General features: G+C 41.3%; 1 protein-coding gene across 3 annotated transcripts in view; it reads right to left on the bottom strand.

Annotated features, from left to right (window-relative positions):
• Window positions 1–11,056: 11,056 nt before the first annotated feature.
• PPP6R1 (protein phosphatase 6 regulatory subunit 1) overlaps window positions 11,057–14,481 on the bottom strand; it is a 69,933-nt gene continuing 66,508 nt past the window's right edge. For all 3 annotated transcript variants that reach the window (XM_075839924.1, XM_075839922.1, XM_075839923.1), the window contains 2 exons: window positions 13,059–13,178; window positions 11,057–11,921 (listed from right to left, as the gene is read on the bottom strand). In XM_075839924.1, coding sequence (XP_075696039.1) covers window positions 11,918–11,921; window positions 13,059–13,178 — 124 coding nt within the window. In that variant the 3' untranslated portion in view covers window positions 11,057–11,917. The remainder of the gene's footprint in view (window positions 11,922–13,058; window positions 13,179–14,481) is intronic.

Genomic DNA, 14,481 nt, shown 5'->3' on the forward strand with positions numbered 1-14,481 from the left:
TGCGTTTTTTTGTTTACCCGGCATCCCAAAAATAGGATAAAAGGTGGTGATCAAAAAGTCACATGTACCCCAAAATGGTACCAATAATAACTACAGCTTGTCCCGCAACAAACCAGCCCTCATACCGCTACGTCTATGAAAAATAAAATTAGTTATGGAAATAAAAAAATATGCAGTTGTGCCCGAGGGGAACATTTCTTCTGTTTCAAGAGGCGATTTATCAAGGACCTAAAATTAGGGAACCAGGAAGAGGAGAGCCCAAACATATCCGCTGGAAGCGACGGTGCCCGTATTATACCAGGACAACACTTCCCAGCAAAATTCCCCAAACTACAAAAGGTGCGGAGTGTGGACCAAAAGGGGGATAAGAAATGACCCCATTTATCAGTGCGACACTGGCCTGTGCGGAAAGGATTGCTTCACAGCGTAACACACATCTATGGATTATTATTTTTTTTATATACCACCTGACTATGCCCCTTATATACTCCGCCCCGCTTACATGTACCCCCACATTATAAATGGAAACACCAGCAATACTCAAACAAATATAGTACCAAGCAAAATCCGCTCTCCAAAAGCCAAATGGTGCTCCCTCGGCTCTGAACCCTACAGCGTGCCCAAACAGCAGTTTCCTTCAACATATATGGCATCGTCATACCCGGGAGAACCCTTTTAACAATTTTTGGGGTGTGTGTCTCCAGCGTCATAAGCTTGGCATGACATATTTGCCACTGAATGGCATATCTAGGGAAAGATATACATTTTTAATTTGCACCATCCGCAGCGCATTCATTTATGGAAAAGACCTGTGAGGTGAAAATGCTCACTACACCCCTTAATAAATGCCTTGAGGGGTGCAGTTTCCATAATGGGGGTCACTTCTCAGGGGTTTCTTTTTATTATTTCACATCTGAGCCTCTGCAGTTGTGAACCAATACTTTGTAAATCGCCAAATTAGGACTCCACTCCGCATGGTACTCTTCACTCCTGAGCCCTGTCATATGTCCAGGAAAAAGATTAGGGCCACATGTAGGGTGTTTTTAAAACCGGGAAACACTGCATAATAATTAGAGAGCTGTCTTGTTATGGTGGCACAAGCCGGGCACCACATATTGGCATATCTATGGAAAAAAATCCCATTTTCACTCTGCAACATCGAGTGAACACAAATTTCTACAAAACACCTGCAGGGTTAAAATGCTTACTACACCCCTTGGTAAATGCATTGAGGGGTGTAGTTTCCAAAATGGGGTCACTTCTGGGGGGTTTCCACTGTTTTGGGCCCACAGGCGCCCAGAAACCAATCCAGCAACATCTGCACTCCAAATGGCGGTCCTTCCCTTCTGAGCCCTACTGTTTGCTCAAACAGCAGTTTATGACCACATATGGGGTATTGCCGTACTCGGGAGAAATTGCTTTACAAATGTTGGGTTCTTTTTTTCTTTTATTTGTTGAGAAAATGAAAAAATTTGCGCTAAAGCTACGTCTTATTGAAGAAAAAGGACTGTTTTTATTTTCACTGCCTAATTCTAATAAATTCTATGAAACATCTGTGGGGTCAAAATGCTCACTACACCCCTAGATGAATTCCTCAAGAGGTGTAGTTTCCTAAATGGAGTCCCTTTTTGGGCGTTTTCATTGTTTTGTCCCCTCAGGGGCTTTGCAAATGTGACCTGGCCTCCGCAAACCATTCCTGCTAAATGTGATCTCAAAAAGCCAAATAGTGCTCTTTCCCTTCTAAGCCCTGCCGTGTGTCCAAACAGCCGTTTATTACCACATGTGGGGTATTGTTTCACTCGGGAGAAATTGCTGTACAAATTTTGTGGTGCTTTTTCTCCTTCAGTCCTTCTGGAAATGAGAAAAAAATTAGCTAAACCTAGATTTTTTTTTTTTTAAAAATGTAGATTATTATTTTCAGGGCCTACTTCCAATTATTTCTGCAAAAAAACTGTGGGGTCAAATCGCTCACTATACCCCTAGATAATTTCCACAATGGGTGTAGTCTCCAAAATGGGGTCACTTGTGGGGGGTTTCCACTGTTTTGTCCCCTCAGGGGCTTCGTAAATGTGACATGGCCTCCGCAAACCATTCCTGCTAAATGTGGACTCCAAAAGCCAAATGGCACTCCATCCCTTCTAAGCCCTGACGTGTGTACAAATATCTATTTATTACCACATGTTGGGTATTGTTTTACTCGGGAGAAATTGCTTTACAAATTTTGCGGTGCTTTTTCTCCTTTAGTCCTTGTGGAAATGAGAAAAAAAAAAATCGCTAAACCTACATTTTCTTTGAAGAAATGTTGATTTTAATTTTCACGGCCTACTTCCAATAATTTCTGTAAAAAAACCTATGCGGTCAAAATGCTCACTATCCCCCTAGATAATTTCCTTGAGGTGTCTAGTTTGCCAGATGGGGTCACTTTTGGGGGGATTTTTACAGTTTTGTCACTGCAAGAGCCCTTCAACCCTGACATGGTGCCTAAAACATATTCTATCAAAAATAAGGCCCCAAAATCCCCTTGGTGTTCCTTTCCTTCTGAGGCCGGTGCTTCATTCCAGTAGCACGCTAGGGCCACATGTTGGATATTTCCTAAAACTGCAGAAACTGGGCAACAAATATTGAGTTGCATTTCTCTGGTAAAACCTTCTGTGTTATAAAAAAAATTGTATTAAACGTTTATTTCTGCAAAAAAATATGAAATTTGTAAATTTCACCTCTACTTTGCTTTAATTCCTGTGAAATGTGTAAAGGGTTAAGACATTTTCTAAATGCTGTTTTGAATACTTTGAGGGGTGAAGTTTTTAAAAAGGAGTGACTTTTTGGGGGTTTCTAATATATAAGGCCCTCAAAACCACTTCACAACTGAACCGGCCCCTGTAAAAATAGCCTTTTGAAATTTTCTTGAAAATGTGAGAAATTGCTGCTAAAGTTCTAAGCCTTGTGAGGTCATAGAAAAATAAAAGGATGTTCAAAAAACTATGCCAACATAAAGTAGACATATGGGTGATAATTAGCAACAATTTTGTGTGGTATTACTGCCTGTCTTACAAGCAGATACATATAAATTTAGAAAAATGCAAATTTTTGCAATTTTTCGGTGTTTTTCACAATTAAATACTGAACATATCGAGCAAATTTTGCTAGTAACTTAAAGTGCAATGTGTCACGAGAAAACAATCTCAGAATCGCTTGGATAGGTGAAAGCATTCCGGAGTTATTACCACATAAAGTGACACATGTCAGATTTGAAAAATGAGGCTGTCAGGAAGGTCAAAAGTGGCTAAAGAGGGAAGGGGTTAAAGGGGAAAAATTTGAAGTGTACCTAACTTTTCAGAATTAGCGGTCATATGTGTGTACATGATATATTACACTATTACTGGCGATTATATGACTTTTATTCTGCACTTTTTAGTAGACTCCTTAAAGGGGTTGTCCAGGGGGAAAAAAAATCTAAAAAAGTATCCCCCAGCCTTGGTTTGCCTTCCCTAATACCCCCTATTAAACTTCTAACCAGTTTCTGTGGGATCTCCATCGTCACTGCTACGGTTTGTTTACATCCCTTACTGTCTGTTTCCTGTCTTGTAACCCACCATACCCATGATCCCCTGCTGCATCTGAGGACAGTTGCATCCCCCCCTTCCTCCAAAGCATCTCAGCTATTTGCATACTGCCACGCCCCTCTATGTTCACAGGATGTTGCAGACAGTTATTAGGCTAATATATAAAACAAAAAGGGCCATTAGCGATAGGACGACAATAGAGGAGGGAGAGTGGAGGACAAGATAAAAGGAGGAGGGGGTGTGTTAGGGAAGAGACAAGACAGCCAGGCAGTGCGGGAACGACGAGTGTGAAGAGGGCTGAGGCGGCATGGACGACGATAGGAGGGGGCGTGTACTAAGATTGCTGACGCTCCGTGTCTTCGCTCAGCCAGCACTTTCTGCTGTGTAAAGACACGGCGCGTCATCAACTACATCTACAGGCGGCGGGCCCAGAGGAGGCGGAGCTCTGAAAAGCTCATGAAACATCCGCCCGGCCGACTGCCTGTAAATGTAGTTGATGACGCGCCGTGCCTTTCGCAGCCGGAAGTGCGAGCAAAGACACGGTACCTCACAGGAAACAAAAAATTAACCCTTGGTGCGGTCACATGACAGCAGATCAGAACAGGATAACGCTGGCACAGGTAAGTAGACACTATATTAGAAATGTTTTTAAATATGACTAAGTTAAAATTAAATTTATTCCCGGACAACGCCTTTAATTCTCAGTTTTTTCTGAGCTAGTGGGCGAACCCTGACTGCTATCTTGTCTTCTATGCACTGCACACAGAGATAAGAGAGCAGGATTATCCTCTTCTATCACCATACATACATGTCCTTCTCAATGAATTAGAATATCATCGAAAAGTTAATTTATTTCAGTAATTCAATTCAAAAAGTGAAACTCATATTATATAGATACATTACACAGAGTGATCTATTCCCAGCATTTTTTTTATTTTAATGTTGATGATTATGGCAAACAGTTAATGAAAACCCAAACTTTAGTGCCTCCGAAAATTAGAACATTATATAAGCCCAATTTCAAAAATGATTTTTAATACCGAAATGTTGGCCTACTGAAATGTACAGTATATGCCCTCAATACTTGTTCGTGGCTCCTTTTGCATGAATTACTGCATCAATGCGGCGTGGCATGGAGGCGATCAGCCTGTGGCACTGCTGAGGTGTTATGGAAGCCCAGGTTGCTTTGATAGCGGCCTTCAGCTCGTCTGCATTGTTGGGTCTGGTGTCTCATCTTTCTCTTGACAATACCCTATAGATTCTCTATGGGGTTTAGGTCAGGCAAGTTTGCTGGCCAATCAAGCGCAGTGATACTGTGGTTATTACACCAGGTATTGGTACTTTTGGCAGTGTGGGCAGGTGCCAAGTCCTGCTGGAAAATGAAATCAGCATCTCCATAAAGCTTTTCAGCAGAGGGAAACATGAAGTGCTCGAAAATTTCCTGCTAGACGGCTGCGCCGACTCTGGACTTGATATAACACAGTGGACCAACACCAGCAGATGACATGGCTCCCAAACCGTCACTGACTGTGGAAACTTCACACTGGACCACAAGCAACTTGTCTTGATGCCTCTCCACTCTTCCTCCAGACTCTGGGACCTTGATTTCCAAATGAAATGCAAAATTTACTTTCATCTGAAAACAGGACTTTGGACCACTGAGCAGCAGTGTTGGTCCACTGTGTTATATCAAGTCCAGAGTCAGCGCAGCCGTCTAACAGATTTTAGAGCACTTCATGCTTCCCTCTGCTGACAAGCTTTAGGCTGGGTTCACACGAGCATGTTACGTCCGTAATGGACGGAACGTATTTCGGCCGCAAGTCCCGGACCGAACACACGGCAGGGAGCCGGGCTCCTAGCATCATAGTTATGTACAATACTAGGAGTCCCTGCCTCGCTGCAGGACAACTGTCCCGTACTGTAATCATGTTTTCAGTACAGGACAGTAGTTCCACGGAGAGGCAGGGACTCCTAGCATCGTACATAACTATGATGCTAGGAGCCCGGCTCCCTGCACAGTGTTCGGTCCGGGACCAGTTTTGCCCCCCCATGTGACTTTAAAAAAATATACGTCCCTCAGCTCATACAAGTTCCTAACGCTGAGCAGGGTCAGGGCCTTATATGTGACAACACTCAAATGTCCTGTGTGCTGTGTCACATACAATGTCCTGGCACTGCCTGGCATCAGTACTTTGAATGAACCACAGCATTGTGAGGGGACCCGGCGGCAAGAAGCAAAGTGCACCATTGAGGTGAGCATACCTTATTTTTTTTTCGCTCGATGGGGGAGGGTAGTCTGATCAGGGAAGGGGGGCCCCAGGTAGGGTGCCTGGCCCGGCCTTTACCTTGCTATGCCCCACAGAGTAAAATTTACGCCAGCTCCTAGATTTACGCTATAACTTAAGACATTTTTCTTCAATTTACGTTTTTAAGCCCCAACCCCTTTTCACAAAATTCTCGATAATGGCATAAAAAGATCAAAAGCCAACATTTTTGGGCTCTCTTGCAATCTTTCTATACTAGAAAACCGGCCTATGCCTACTTTGTGGAGGGGTTTCTTACATAAAAAATAATGCAGAATTGTACCTTGAGTGCTTTGATTTTTTTTGTTTCTATTTAAAAAATATCACTTAAAGGGATTACAATTTTTAAGTACTTCCAATAAAACTTTTTGGGGGAGGTGGCAGTAGCAGCGTGTTTTTTTTTTTCTCCAATCCCACCTTCATGTTCCTCTGTGCATCTGGTCAAAGAAATGTTTACCAAAAATGATAATCATATTATTAATAACCTTTATTCATATAGCACTTTACAATCAAATTCATTGGCATTCACCGACAAAAGGAAGTGGTATAGAGTCCCCAAACTCCACCCACTAGTGGGACCCCGATTTACAATGCACTAGTCCAAGAACAGGTGCACTTTAATGTGAATTACTCAGTCATCTGGATATCAACGAAACTCTCATTTAAACACAAACACACAAAACATAAAATACATATACACTGTAAGCAAGTCTATGTATAATTTATTTTTCTTTCCAGCAAAGAAAAAATAAAGGACACATATTTAAAATATTCTCAAAAGTTGCAAAAGAAAATATATAAATAATTATCTGATATATTTGAAATCATTTTTTTAACATTTTGTTTTTCATTAAAAAAAATGAACAATTCGGTACGGCTACTAAGTGGCATATTACTTCACAGAAACGCCGGGAAAGGCATTGCTTACACAACAGTTTACACCGATTTCCCTCTAGTACCATTACTGTGTTCCTTTACAAGTAAATACAAGGACAGTGGACATGCACCAACCACATAGGGCCAGTAAAAGGCACATTCAAATTAATATGCGGATTGTTTTATGACAACTGGTAGAAAATCTAAAATATTGAAGAGGGCTACTGCATCCTCGCCTTATCTGTTATCTGCATTAGGTCAATGATGTGAGACAGGATACATTTCTTTGCGTTTTAGTGCGAAACCACTTTGTGTCCGATTAGAAATTGTTTTAAAGGGATTCTCCAGGTTTCAGAAATTCATGTCATTTGATTCACAGTAATGTACTCGATTTCATTCAGTGTCCAAGCATAGAACTTGGGAGTCCGGACTGTACGGTTGAGATTATTTCCACGTATCACCATACAGCTTAATATATGGACGTGTAGCCTATATACACAAAAATAGTACTTAAGGGGTTGTTCAGGATCATGGGGATGAAGATTGGCTGTTTTTAGAATAAAAAGACCTTATTACCAATCCTTAACAACCCCTTTAAGTTTCAATAATTAAACGTGCCAAGTCAAGACATAGATTCCTGATCATGGATAAACCCTTTAAGTGATTCACAATTTATTTATTTTTTTCGGGGGAAAAAAACACAAATAATGCAGCCTGAGATTAGGACTGGCATGTTGTGACTGCTGCCAAGCTGCTTTTCCCCCCTTCTCTGTTGTCAGCATAGTGCCAATGTGCCAACTCCTGTCTGACAATATGCCGTTGTTAGGCAGCACATTCATAGCAACCAGTCTGTCTCAGATTACGGAGTTCTTCAGCCCAAAGGCAGAATTGCCACTGAACTGAGGGAGCAGAAAACAATGTCATAAAGGCAAGAAGGAATTTAAAAAGTATATATTTCTCGTTCTTAGGCCTGATTCACACGAACGTGTTAAACATCCGTGGGACGGCCGTTGAAACAGCGGCCGTCCCACGGACCGATGTAATTAAATGTGGCCGTTCACACAGCCGTTGTTTCAATGGACCGTGTAAAGGGTCCGTGCGAAAATAGGACATGTCCTATCTTTTCACGCATCACTCCATAGGCTCTCAACTATGGGGGATGCGTGACATCACGTCCCGCAGCGCAGAGCACGGATACACCTCGGACGTGAAAAACTGCCGTTTTCAAGTCCGAGATGTGCAGCGCTCGCGTGAATCAGGCCTTATAGTATTAATCACATTTTTGCTGAAATTAAATTTGGTGGATAAACTCTTAGAAGTAAATAATTTAAACCCAAAACAGGAATACCAGCGAATATTTTAATTCCTTCACAAGAAATAGGGGATATTAGGAAACAATAAGGTAACGGTTTTCTTTGTAACTAAAACATATATAAAGCAATAGTAGAAAGCAAAAAACAAAACAAAACAAAAAAAACCCACGCAAGAACTTAATAAGAATACTTGTGATCCTAGTCACAGTGGTCCACAAATTCATGATAGCTTATACTGTACAGAATGAGAATAAAAAGGGTCTTTTCAGACTATTCATTTGTTGCAAGAGTCATGCCGGTAGTGGGCCAGCAGGTGGGACCTCCACTCGTGTCAAGAATAACAGGTCCTGGTCCAGGTTCTCATTAAGTAGATGACTGCACATTTTCAGTCACTTCTTTTTAGAAATGAATGGGAAGCAGATATCATAAAAAGTCAATAGTCAAAAAACACAAAGTAAAGTACTGAGGTCATACTGCAAAGAGACTATAAAGAACCAGTCTAACCTCTGTCAATTGCCCACTGGGGCCCTGACATTTTAGATCTTGAAATGGGCCACTAGCCGATCAATCAAATAGTAAAAGGACTTCATCTTCCACTATACAGAAAGTCATCTTTTACAGCTTCATTTAGAACAGGGACTACTGGCTATAGAACAGATGTAAAGGCTGGTATACAGTAATGAATCAGAATTCAGCCCACAAATGACGGACGTAGACAAGGGCATGAATACTGATGTTATTACGATCACACAGGATATAAGTGCATGAAGTTCTTATCTGCAAATCAACTAGAAAAGTAAAGTGCCTCTGTAGAAGTATACATACTGTTAACTCCACTGTGATCTAGGAAAAAAATACCTAAAAATGGACATGCAAATTATTGCTTTAGAATTAGAACATATAATGTAATAGATCAGTTACTACCCTCGAGGATGTCAGAAATGCCCACTAGCCATCAGAGGTTATTTTTTGGTATACCTTAAAGAGAACTTTTTACCTATCCATACATGTGCAGCATGTAATAGGCAGGGCTGTACAAACCCGGTCTCACTATAAATTTTTTCCTATCTTTCTCTGTTATTTTTATATCGGTGCCATTATATTCGGCGACCGATATTTAAATAACCCCTTGAACTGTCAATAGGGCGTGTAATTGGCGAGGGGGAGTGTAACATCGCGGTGACACTGTCCAATCAGCTACATACAGTGTCACAGCAAGAGTTGGAGAGAGGAGTGTGAGAGCACGTGCGCGCGCATCTCCGCTGCCACCACAGAACAGAAGGTGAATTGTTCTTCTGTTCCATGGCAGCGGGAGTATCATCGGCAGTGGCATCCTTGAGCTGTGCACGCACGCTCTCACGCACTCTTCAGCTCTTGCCAGACAAGGACAAAACGGTGTGAGCTTTTGCGAGAGATCACACAGTCTTGTTCAGCTTGTCTGCCTAGAGCTGAAAAGTGAGCTCCAAGCTGCGCGTGCACATGCTCTCCCCTCTCCAGCTTTTGCTGTGACACCGTCCGTAGCTGATTGGACAGTGTCACAGAGATGTTACACGCCCCCTTGCCAATAACACGCCCCATTGATAGTTCAGGGGGTTATTTAAATATCGGGCGCCAAATATAATGGCAGCGATATCTAGATAACGGAGAAAGATAGGAAAAAAATTGATAGCGATACCGGGTTTGTACAGCCCTGCCTATTACATGCTGCACATGTATGGGCAGGTGAAAGGTTCTCTTTAACAGCAACGTATGGTATATTTTAATAGCAATGATATTTAATCACCGGGATTGAACTACATTTATAGAGGATTCATCTGCATGACATGTCGGTTTTAATAAATACTTGTAATCCCCATGAAATAAAAGTTGTGGAGTATTTTCCCCTAGTATTATTCCATTCCTGCTTGAAATGTATGCATAACTTGGCAACTGGGTAATACCATTCATTCCCTTTGTCCCAACATACGGACACTGGGAACATTAATTGGACTTTGTCAGAGTGTAAAGACAATCTATTGACAAGGAATGGCAAGATCCAGTTGTCAATTTATTTCCAGGAGGAATAAGAGGAATGCCACAACACAGGTCTACGAAAGGATGTTTGAAAATTGTTATTCTGGAATACATGCATTTATATAAAAAAACAAAAACAACGACTTGTCCGGAGAGGTGACAAGTCCTCTATAAAGAGCGCCACTAATTTAGAGATACAAAGGGAATGCAATTTTCTAATATAGCCTCCCTATACTCACAAGACGCATCTGAACCTAGAAAAAGGGACAGGCTCCCTCACACCCGTGAACATGTTACAGTCTTTCACAGCAGTCTAGCCGGGACTATATAGCATAATGCTATAACTGGTGGTCTATCGTTTGTCGACAAGCTTTAGGGCAGTTGATTTCCTGTATTTGGCCTTCCCTAGTTTTGTTTCAATTCATAAAATGCAACCCCCTAATACCTTGACCCCTGGGAAGCTCTAAACTAGGGTAGCATTTAAAGAGACCATAGTCAAGTGGCTAGGCCCATAAATGAAAAGGTTTCTTCCACTTTCCTGCTTGGATAACACACTAGATTTTATACCCTCTTAGAAACAAGACTAAACAAGGGAAGTCGGGAACCTACAACCAGTGGGCACAAAGGGAGTCACTAAACAACTAGCACTAGATAGCAGTTACTAGATTAACTCTTCAGGGCCATTTTCTTCAGGTTTTTTTTTTTAATTCCACCTTTCAATAAAATCAATGTGCTTTCTTAAATCAGTCAGCACACATTGAGACTATTTGCCAGCAATGGATAGTCCCGGTGTTTGGAAAACATAAGGGCATGTTCAGTCTAACTTTCTGGTAGATCGCAGATCACCACTTCGTCAAGCAATATTTAAGGTAGAAAAAGTTCTGAAGCAGACCGCGGAATCTGTGAAAATGTTTGCGAACCAGTCAGCTGCAAAGAATTAAACTAAAGCTAAAGACCTCTTTAGGATGCACAACACACACAGACTGGGTAATGTCATTCCTAGCACATTTTAATGGGTTACATGTTCATGGGATGACAATAAGGCACTGCTAATATTATAACTGAGAAACTAACAAATTAGGAGTTTTTTTTCATTGTAGGAGGATTTTTTTTTTGGTAACCAACCACATTACAGAAATGAGCTATTATGGCAGACAAAATCAGAGGATGTGATGCCTGTGCATTATAATGTAAACGGTTTGGACATTGAAAAAAGTTTACATTTTAATCAGAGTCATTTGACAACAGAAGGAATTACACAACTATGCCTGACAAGGGCAATAATCCAGCCGAGGCATCAAGTCCACGAGTCAATTATTGCAGTGTGTACATCTGCATAGATATTTTATTTTTTTGTACTGGATCAAGTGGGGAATGGCAAAAAAAAAAAAAAGATTTGGCTTTGACTTATTGTGCTTAAGTCTGTGGCATCTTCTGCCATCCAAAAAGAGTAAAATAAAATGTATATATAATTTAAATTTCATTAGTTCCTGTTTTCTTTTTATTTACCATAGCCACTTTCATATATAAATATATATAAAAGCATGTGTGAGATAGATGTGTGTACATATAATATTCTACATATATATATGCACATGCATACACAAACACATATATGCTGTTAACTTTTCAGTGCAAAAAAAAAATAGTATTGTTTGTCTCTTGCTTTCACAATCTTCTTCTATACAATGGATTACAACGGATTCTGGATTCAGTTATGAAATGTCTTATACTTGTACAGAGACAGAGGCTTGGTCTTTTTGTCCGGGTTTAAAATCCAAAAGTATATCGAATGCAGATCTTTGGATGTACAGTCATCTATTTCTGATGCCACATTAGGGGACAATGTTTACCTAGAAAAATAGGAAATAAATAAAAGAGATAAGTGTTTGTCACTGGGTCCTGGGTTGTTGACACTGTCGGCAGAATGGGTAAGACTGGCCGCTTGTAAACTTTTTATTGCATCCGGCACACAGTTCTATTATGCAACGATGGCCCCCAGTGCCGGCTGCCTGGTGGAATCTTCGAGACGAAGATATGTCACAAGGAAGGAGGAAAAACAGACACCTAATGGGCAACCAACATGGTCACAAGGAAGAGTGACCCCTGGAGAAAGCTGCACCTATTAAAAAAATAAATAAGTGACCCCTTAGAAAAACAACAGATAATCAGTCCTAAGGCTGGCCTACCAGACCCCCGGTGCCGTGTACCACTTGGCAGAAGACTGAAGAGGCTGAAGAAACTATGAATAAATGGCTCCTGGAGAATGACCAAGGACTGTCGCTGGCACCCAGAGTCTGGCGGAGAGAAAAATGTGGGAAAAGAAAAGGACTGTCCGTTCATGAGACCCTGCTGTGGAACAGCCACCCTGCTCCTGAGCCCACCTCCATAAGAGAGACTTCATGCAGTATGCAAATAAAGGGATGCTGGCTGATAAAGCTGCCGCCATCAGGTGACAGCTAGGGTTGTGGCGTGTCACGTGTGTAGTGGAAACTGTGGACTAGCGCTGATGCAAACAGAGGAATGGAGTAGAAGAATCCGGTCTACAGTGCTGAAGTGATGAGCACCAGTATGGCGCACCATGGCACTTGTTTTTTCGCTGCGAAAATGGGAAGAAAATGGCTGACATGCCATTGGTGCAGCATATTCCCCAAGGTATGTCCCAACGAAAGCCCAATACCATGGCCACCCACCATGCCATATAAACATATGTAAGTGTATTTAGAAGTTGTGTGGATAACAAATGAGCAGGCCTACAGGGAACGTTTGAAGGGATTCACTAACGGTTTCAATACTTGTAAACTAATTTTCTATTACTAGCCTTGACCCAAGAAAATGACCTAGGTACAAAATCTTAGTCATTACTTAACTCTAAGTAGCCATGAAAAAAGTTTAGCAGAGACCTCGGAGATGCATGCATTTTTACCGCGCTCAGGACACTTTAACACCAGAAAAAGAGGTCAGATGAACTGCAGTATTAGATTTCTTACCGGATTTCTGTCTGGTTTTCATTAGGGTTCTTATCTAAAGTGTCATTTGTTAATTCCAAGCTCTGTTTAGACTCTGCAATGCTATCCATCTGTGAGGTAGACGGGGCTCTATCTTCCACCCTACATAATAAGAAGGAAACATGAGGAGTGCAAACATGTCGGGATTTCAAGGACTTTTCTCACATATTACGACAGATTTATTAGTATTGTCTTAAATTCAGACAGCTTAGAATTGGACTAGAAGTGCAAAATTTATCACAGTGGCTCATGCTGGATAGATTTGGTGCACCTTTTAGACACTTCTGTTTATCGTAACACCACCTCTTGGTTTGATCATTTTAGTCCAAACTTTTTGTGCAATTTGAAGCATCTTAAGACGTGGCCCCTTTTCAGGCGAGTTGCAAACATTTATACTTTTTTGCGCATTTAATTGATAAATTCGTCTAAAATGATCTGCGCCAAAAAATAAAGGTGCAACGAGCCCCGAATTCCAGTGCAATACCAATTTTAGATCTGCCCCATTCGGTCACTGAATATCTGATCTGCCTCCTGTGTAATATAGAATGGATATAGTTTGTACACCCCTTTCTCACACACTAGATCCCATGCCAGTGAGTAATCAAGAGGGCTAGTCCACAGATCGAGTACGATTGCTGAGAAAACAGCAGTGTAAATGCATAACAGGTGGTTTATTAACCCCTTCCCGACATATGACATACAGTTACGTCATAGCCGGGAAGGGGAAATATGTTACAGCCGACACTTCAGAGTAACTAGCGGCATCGCGCTCGAGCACGATCCCGCTAGTTTAACTCAATACCAACCGCAGAATTTAAATAGTGAGAGAGAGGGGGACGACCCCCTCTGACAGTTCATCGCGCCCCCCGCAACGCAATCGCAGGGAGGTGATGGTTGTTACGGCTGCCTGGGGGCCTAATGAAGACCCCCAGGTCCGCCATCTTTGTACACCTATTAAGCCTTGCCTCTGACAGGGCTTAATAGATGCCTGTCAGAATCACAATATACTGCAATACATTAGTATTGCAGTATATCGTGCAAGCGATCTAACGATCGCTGGTTGAAGTCTCCTAGGTAGACTAATAAAAACAGTAAAAATGAGTTAAAGTTTTTTTTTGTGTAAAAAGACTATTAAAAGTTCAAAAAACTCCCCTTTTCCTATTTTCCCTCTAGAGCATAGTAAATAAATAAACATAATTGGTATCGCCGTGTCTGTAAAAGGCTGAACTATTACAATATATCATTATTTAACCCGCACGGTGAACGCCGTAAAAAAAAATAAAAAATTGTAAACGCCAGAATCTCTATTTTTTTGGTCACCTCATCTCCCACAAAAAATGAAATAAAAAGTGATCAAACCGTCGCATGTACCCCAAAATTTTATTACAGCTTATCCCGCAAAAAA

The sequence above is a fragment of the Rhinoderma darwinii genome, chromosome 10 (assembly GCF_050947455.1).
Source record: "Rhinoderma darwinii isolate aRhiDar2 chromosome 10, aRhiDar2.hap1, whole genome shotgun sequence".
Classification (NCBI taxonomy): domain Eukaryota; kingdom Metazoa; phylum Chordata; class Amphibia; order Anura; family Rhinodermatidae; genus Rhinoderma; species Rhinoderma darwinii.